The sequence below is a fragment of the Cupressus sempervirens genome, chromosome 3, assembly GCF_028749045.1.
Source record: "Cupressus sempervirens isolate cs-2001-9-10 chromosome 3, ASM2874904v1, whole genome shotgun sequence".
Taxonomy (NCBI): domain Eukaryota; kingdom Viridiplantae; phylum Streptophyta; class Pinopsida; order Cupressales; family Cupressaceae; genus Cupressus; species Cupressus sempervirens.
The window spans coordinates 784,272,165-784,280,144 of NC_143120.1; the positions used below are offsets into that span (position 1 = coordinate 784,272,165).

General features: G+C 33.4%; 1 protein-coding gene across 1 annotated transcript; it reads left to right on the plus strand.

The window, feature by feature from the left end:
- The first annotated feature begins 6,816 nt into the window (after positions 1-6,816).
- Positions 6,817-7,760, plus strand: LOC149569139 (protein LEAD-SENSITIVE 1-like). Its single transcript, XM_089817700.1, has 2 exons — positions 6,817-6,989; positions 7,086-7,760. The coding sequence occupies exons 1-2, from the start codon at positions 6,875-6,877 to the stop codon at positions 7,586-7,588; spliced, it is 618 nt and encodes a 205-aa protein (XP_089673826.1). The 5' UTR covers positions 6,817-6,874; the 3' UTR covers positions 7,589-7,760.
- The last annotated feature ends 220 nt before the right edge of the window (positions 7,761-7,980 follow it).

Here is a 7,980-nt window from a genome sequence, read left to right on the forward strand (position 1 = left end):
CCCATTATGCATTTCATCCTAGCTTTCGTAAGTTTAAATGCATTCCCTTAAGTTGCACTTAGGGGGGGTGTTGGTTTAAATAAGTATTTACTATTTACACTTTACTTAATTTTACTTAGGATAATTCATTATTTAATTATTTATTAGTTAGCCACCTAGGAGTATGCGTACTCTTGTGAGTTGTCATATTGACAACACAGGAGTTAGCACTCTAATTATGCACACGGTGTCTACAACATAGGAGTTAGCACTTTATTTGAGCACATGGTGTCTACAACATCTCCACATGTGAGACACCTTCTCATACTTATTCTCTCATTGATGTAAATATATTCATGCACAATGGAGGAGGTGTGCTTAGTTGTCATGCTTATCTCCTAGTTCTTTTTAGAACCATTCTAGATGCATCTTAGAGGCCTTTATATACATGCTCTCCTAGTGTGTATGTACATGTTTTGAGAAATTCATTTTCATATTGATCATACTCTTTTGGTCTATTGTTGTGCTTGTACTTGAGTTCCTTGATCTTGGGTAATTTTTCCCTAAGGAAAATTCGTACAGATAAAGATTGAAGATTTGCCAAATCTAAGCCAACAAGTTTATTTTCTTGAAACTTGTGAACTAGGAGGAAGATAAGGATGATGAGCTAGTGGCACACAAATTAACATAAACCATTTCTAGGTGAATTCAAATGGATTCTAGGAGAAGTTTCTAAAAGAAATACAATATATGGGGTGGATACATTGTATTCTACCTAATCCTTCCAAACCCTAAAATTGACGATGGAAAATGGCAATGTATCTTAATTTCCTATTTATAGGAATGTCTAGTCATGAAACAAAGTGTCATAGAGTAGAGAGTTGTATGCGAGAACCTAAGGAAGAAAAGGTTTCGCTTCATCAAGTGACCTAAAAAGAGATTGCATTTGCATACTAAGCAAGAAGGCTTAAGAATGTATACACTTAAAGGGTGAACAAGCTATCAGAACTGCAAAGTGAAAAGGCCAAGCAAATTGAGGGCTGATCAGAGATCTGTAATTTGTAAGAAAAGTGTAAGTTGTATCAGATCAAAGCTCTACTATTACTCTCTAACAATTGTATCAGTCTAGGGCAAATCTTTTGGATTAAGGTTGACATAACAGTCATTAGTAAATCCTTTAATGGGGTGGCATTCCAAGTGAATTGCCTAAAGTCCTCTAAAAAGGCTCACTTCTAATAAGGTGATTGAAATCCCTTAGGGCCCATTTGGTTGTTGGAATATGATTCGAGAATTGGCATTCAGAAACCTTAATTTAGGATTCTAGAACTTGAAATCTAGATTATTGTTTTGAGGATTTGATTTGGGACCATTTCGTTCACCAAGAATTCATTATGAGAATACACATTTTCACCGTTGGGTTGCACATTTCTGGAATTGGATATGAGGCATGACCATGCCAAAACTCATAATGGCAGACAAATTAAATCAAAAGAAAATGAAAAAAATTAGAGGAAAACAATCTACAAACTGCCTTGTTAGTGAAGCAAATGGCCACTGTGATAGCTAGGGTTCGAACTCGCAACCAGAACCTTGGTGAAATGCACAAAGGCAGGGTTACCGTAAGAAAGAAGCCATAAAAAATTGGTGAATCTGCATTCAACAAAAAAGTACCACCATTCTATAGGATTTTGGTCGACCAAAGAAGAAATAATGGATTGGGTAAGTAGCGCATATGCCTTTGTGTAGCTCCTCACAATTAAAAATAGCAGCACTGTAATGAATAAAAAAAGAAGGGCCTCTTATTCAGAGAAAAATCTATTAAACCTTGGCAAAATGGAGAGCAAAATGCAACCATACCTTTGCAAAGACGTTGAGAAACAAGAGAAAATGGAGAGTAGAACGTTTGGCAGAGAAAAATGTATCTGCAAATAACAACGTGAGAAACCAGAGAAAATGGAGCAAAATGTTTGCAGAGATAAAATGGAGTGCAAACAAATATAATCTGACAAACAAAAAGTTTGAGCGCCAAAAATAATTAGGTCTACTAAACTTTAAAAAAAGTTTCTTTTGTATTAATTTGCAATGTTCGTTTTTTCCAAAATTGGAATTAAAACGGGTATTTGAGCAATACCAACTATTTGGAAGGAAGACCGAATCCTCGAATTGGGAGATAAATGAGGATACATAATTCTAATTTTCTCGTATTCCAATTCTCATTTCATCGATCCAAATAGTGGATTACAATTTTTTAGAAATCGCAATTCTAATTCTTGTTGATATCCACAAACCAAACGGGCCCTTAACGAAGTCACATTTAATAGTTCACAGGGCATCACTTCAAAAGAGTGAAAAAGGAGTAGCATGTTATTGGTGGTTTTCCCAAATTGGGCTTCCACATTAAATCATTGTGTCAAGTGTGTTGATGAATCTCTTATGTTTCATACTTTACATTTCTGCAAATTGATTTGATAGTAACCTATAAGTCTCAAGTAATTGCATATTCATATGGATGCATGCATGAGTATGAATATTTATGGCTTCATTGAATTGTGAAAATTTTTATTTATACATCTGGACCTTGAGTAACTTATTCACCCCACACCCCCCTCCCCAATAGTTATTCTAAAGAATTCCAATAGATAATGCTCATGCAGAAAGAGCATGCCCTTTCCCTGTAGTTGGAGGTAGAGGCTTCAGAGAAGAAATACTGGAATGTTGCATGGCCTCCCCTTATGCCTCAAGACATTTCTAACACCTAGAAACTGGATGTCCTTCCTTGCCACAAAGACTACAAGGTTCACCTATGTACTTCTTAGTCATGGAGGAAGACTCACCTGACTTAGAAGTATTACCCTTCTGAGAGGGCTTTCGAGCATTTGATTTGGGAGAAGGCTTGGAGGAACTCTCACTACCTGTTGAATCTAACTTATACTTTAGTATTTTCTTCAACTTTCTTGTAGATGTTTGAGCTACCAATGCCTTCATCTTAGAACCAATCATAATATCCGATTGTGTAAGCCTTGACTACTCTCTAGTCAAGTGATCACAAAAGACCTCAAAAGTAGGCATAGAAAATCTATTCCCCAAAGCATCTTTGGTGGAATAGAATATGGAAGCAAATATCTGAATATTCTCTTGAAGCTTAGAAGAATAAAATAAATGCACTTAGCATCAGTCTTTGTCTTTCCACAACCTTGTAATATGGATATTTTTTTATTAAACTTCATCAAGAAGTTATCAATAGTTGAAAAGGAATCTAGCACAAGTGAGGTAAGCTCTGCCTCTATCTGAAGTGCCTTGAACTCACTCACAGTACAAAACAAGCCTTGCAGCTTGGTCCACATTGCTAGAGGAGTATTGCACTTGTCCAAATGAAACTGTAGACTATCTGATACTTATAATGCAATCAATCTAATTGCCTCATCCATTTTTATTTTTTATGTTATATAATCTCATAAGGCCTCTGAAAAATAGGCTGCATGGCATCTATGCATGACCACAACCCTTTTGACCGAAGAAGCCAAGTCATCAAAGTCTTCCAAGTGTGGCCATTGTGAGGGGTCAGAAGTTTTAGAGAAGAAGTGGTCTCAGCCATTGTTTTAGAAAGGGTTTTGTCCAAAATGAACAAACTTTATATGGAAATAGGGGTTTTGATGCCTTTTGGACCCAACTACAACATTCGTTTGGCCTCAATCTACTCCAAAAATTAGTGACTCCTCTGTTTACACAAAAAATACCTAAAAACTTTAAATCTATTCTGTCAAAATCTCATTCTTCTTTTTCTCTAAATAACGAACAAGCTACAACAGATTTGGCCCTAATACCATGAAAGATTTGATCAATACAAATCCACAAAGCCCTTACATTTGCATGTAAAAAACTTGTCATAGAAGAAAAAGACAAGAGGAGGCAAGGGTTTTGCTCAGAAAATTATGCAAATGTATTCCCAAAAAAGGAAAAGATGTAAGTTAATTACAAAAGATCAATCCTTATAAAAGGAGATAGAAACCCAAAAAGGGTAACCTAAAAGGTAAAAGTTATTTAATAATTACCAATTAATTGTTAAATAGAGATGCAAAAGGTGCATAAAGTAAAATCTTAAGAAGGGAATAAAGAAAATTTAATAAATGAAATTAAATTAACATTTTACTTTAACAAAATAGCACGTCAAGTTGACATAACCTTGATTTAGTAAAAAAAATTGCCACTTAAGAGCGTAGTTTGGTTGACCATGATCCTGTACATACCTTCTAGAGCTATAAATAAGACAACAATGAAGTATAAATTTCCTTTTCTTAGGATGGATGGCATAATGGATAAATTGAGTGGAGCGAAGTATTTTAGAAAGATTAATTTGAAAACTGGATATCACTAGATTAGGATCAAAGAGGGAGATGAATGAAAAACTTCTTTTAAGACTAATGAAGGATTGTATGAGTGGTTGGTTATGCCTTTTCGTTTAACTAATGCACCTAGTACTTTCACGAGGCTAATGATTGAAGTTTTGAAAAGATTCTTGGGTAAATTTGTAATTGTATACCTTGATGACATTTTGATATTCAGTAAGAGTGAAAAAGAGCACCTTGAACATATTAGACAAGTAAAGTAATATTTGTACATAATAGAGTAAATTGAAGAAATCTTTTTGTTTTCTATAAACTAAACAAAGTTTTCATCTTTATTATTGACACCAATATAGAATATTATTGCATTTATTGAGTAATCAATTTACATAATTAACTATTATACTTATATTTTTACACTTTTGGAATGTATCGAATCATCTAACCAATACCAGTTTTATACTTCAAAAAAAAAATAAGTTCTAAACCAGAACTATCAATACCATTAGTCCATGTGTCTAGAATTGTTATATTATAAAAGGATATAATCTATTATATCTTGATTAGAAAATTGGGATGTTGATTTATAAAAGAATAAACTTTCTTATCCCCTAGTATTAGACATTGGGATGTTCAAGTAAAATATCTTCCATCATTATTCATTATTTTTAGGATAGGATTGAAAGTTTTCTTCTCCCAACTCTTTCCTACCAATGCCCCTAATGAGTTGGGTTGTGTCTAAGTTTTAAATAATCTAATATTATGACAATTTCTTATTACATATCTATTTTTTTATGGATATTAGTTGAGATATCAAGAATGAAGGAACAATAAGGTAAAATTATTAATCAAGTGTACCCACAAGATATTCAAAGATGATCTAGCTTTTACTTTTAGAAATAATTTATTTTTCAAAAACAGACTTCCATTTTTTTTAAATTCCTCATGTGAGAATTTCTCAAGGTAACATTTAAAAATAGGCTAGATGAGATTGTTGAATGATCTACTTTTTACTTGTAGGAATATTTTTTTGTTTAAAAAAATAATAATCTATAATTTTTCTTCTTTATTTGTCATTATCTCATGGCAACATTTAAAAATTCTTTAAATGAGATTATTAGATTGCTAGGGTTAAACTCTAATTGATCAATCCTTTACATAAACCATGATATGATTCTCATATAACATTTCAAGATAATAGTTATCAATAAGTAGATGGGTACAATGAATAATTAATCTTTCTAAGAAATTTTTTAAAAATCATATGAGTTTATAGTGCATGTTGAAGCTTTAAACAAAAAAATATTTGACTCAAAAATATTTTAGAGAGACATAATTGAAAATCTTAAATTATAATTTTTTCTATCAAGCTCAACCTACTCAAAGGTCAATTCTAATGTAGAAGAAAATATCTCACAATAAATTATTGTGTGGATATGGTTGAGAATGTAAGATAATAAATTATGTGTAAATTTCAAATAAATAGACGTCTCAATCAGTGGAGATGAGTAAAGTAGATAGCAATAAGCATCAAATTAAGATTGAAACATCATATTAATGTATTGAAATGTAGCTATAACAAGACACTCATATATATCATATACAAATTGTTAAAGATTTCTTTCTATAAATGAGAAAAATATTTATTGATACAAATACAGATAGTGTCCATAGATGAATATGAATATAAATTTTGAATCTATGTGGAAAAGAATCAACTATGTAAAATTGGAGTTGCAATTTATGTGTGATTTTTGTGGAGGCTTGAATGAATTCAATTTTTTTTCTCGGTTGAATGATTTCAATTTTATATTTAACTCAAAATTTAATTATTGTTTATTGGGGAGCCTTGCACCATTTATTATGTGTGGAGTTACTTGTGGTATATGAAGTTAATACATAAAAATGTGAGAGAGTGGGAGAATATTCAAATGGTATCCCATAAAGTTGATAAAGGTTTGATACTAATGTACTTGTGTATATGCAATTAGAATGTATTTTGAGTTTGGGGCCACTTGCATAATAATTGTAGATATTTATAAATTTTTAAAAATTTGATTACAAGTAGAGATGGACCACTAGTTATGGACCACCAGTTGTTTTAGTTTGAGTTGTCAAATATACTCTCACATGTGAGGTATAAAACGGATAATTTTGTGAGTCTTGATAAGTAAGAGATAATTTCCACAGCAAGTAAAATTATGATAAGTTTGTGGATCTTTTCAAAGTTTTCTATTAAGTGGAGAAGAATAGTTTTCTTTGGAGGGAGTTAGGACGCTTCCTTTGAACCTTCCCCAACTTGTCTTATATTGAAAACGGAGATGTATGTGGGGTTGTCTACTTACGTTGGTCAAATGTACCTTCACACTTCTTTATAATGTTTCTGAAAATTCTCCGACATATTAATGACAGAACTAGACTTAATGTCTTATCGTACAAACGCTGCTAAAAACATTATTTCTGCATTGATTGCCATTTACTAATGCTCATTACTAAAATTATCCCTCTATAAAAATTCTCCCCTGATATCGATTCGATCCAATGTGCTCAGAATGGGGAATAATTCATCCTCGGGGAAGCGGTTCCTACATGTTGCGATTACGAAAAGTGAAATCGCACCCGGGGATTACATTTACACTTCGCGCAGGGACCTATTCGACCACCACGGTATGTTTTCCTTTTCATTTCTTTCAGTCGGCATTGAAACTGTTATTTTTTTGTTTCTTTGTTTGTTTTGAATTGTTTTGGGAGATTCGCAAACAGGTATTTACATTGGGAAGGACAGAGTGATACATTTTCAAAAATCCGCGTCTAGTGGTGGATCCGGTGACTCATGTGTTTGCGGGCACAACAGAAGAAAGAGTGGAGTGGTGAAGAGCTGCTTAGATTGCTTTCTGCGCGGGGGGAAGATTTACCGATACGAATATGCATATCCCACCCCATATGCGGTGTTAAAATTGGGGCAGGCAAGATTAATGAAATGGTCCACGTCCTTTCCTTCTCATCCCCCTAAAATTGTAGTTGCTCGTGCAAAGGGTCTGCTGGATACAAATGGGTTTGATGAGTACGGTTTTTTTGAAAACAAATGCGAGGACTTCGCACTCTATTGCAAGGCCAGAGGGCTTTGCAGTGGGCGAGAAGTGCGTATTCGCAGTGGGCAAGTAGTGCTCTCCCAGATTGTGCCATTTATGATTGCTGGATGTGTTTTGTTACCATTTTTGTCCGCCTTCGGCTTTAATTGGGGGGAATTTCGCATTTATTATTGAATTGGAGTTCCTGCCTATGAAGTTTGGAACTATGATAAATTCATCGAAGCCGATTGTCTACTAGGCTGTTTTATCAGCCTTACGGGTTTTGGTGTCAATGTTTCAACAGTTGCAGTTCCATATGTGGAAAATATTTGAATAAAAGACTCTTAGTTTGAATCAATGTCTAATTGTCGATGTGTTTTTAAGTGTAAGTTTTCAAGTTAATGTGTGGGTTGTCAATTATGAAGTAATTTGTTGCCTATCTAATTAGCAGTCATTTATGAATGGTCATGGTTCAAGATATTGTATAAATATGCATATATTATTGAAGAATAACAAGCTGGAAGTTCTTTGTCTCTCTTTTTTGTTTCTATTGTTTTATTTTTCCAATACAAGACTTCTTTGATCAG

Excerpts from the sequence above, each read along its gene's own strand:
- LOC149569139 (XM_089817700.1), top strand. The coding sequence starts at position 6,875 with ATGGGGAATAATTCATCCTCGGGGAAGCGGTTCCTACATGTTGCGATT. Across the intron at positions 6,990-7,085 it reads GGACCTATTCGACCACCACG|GTATTTACATTGGGAAGGAC; the intron begins GTATGTTTTCCT and ends ATTCGCAAACAG.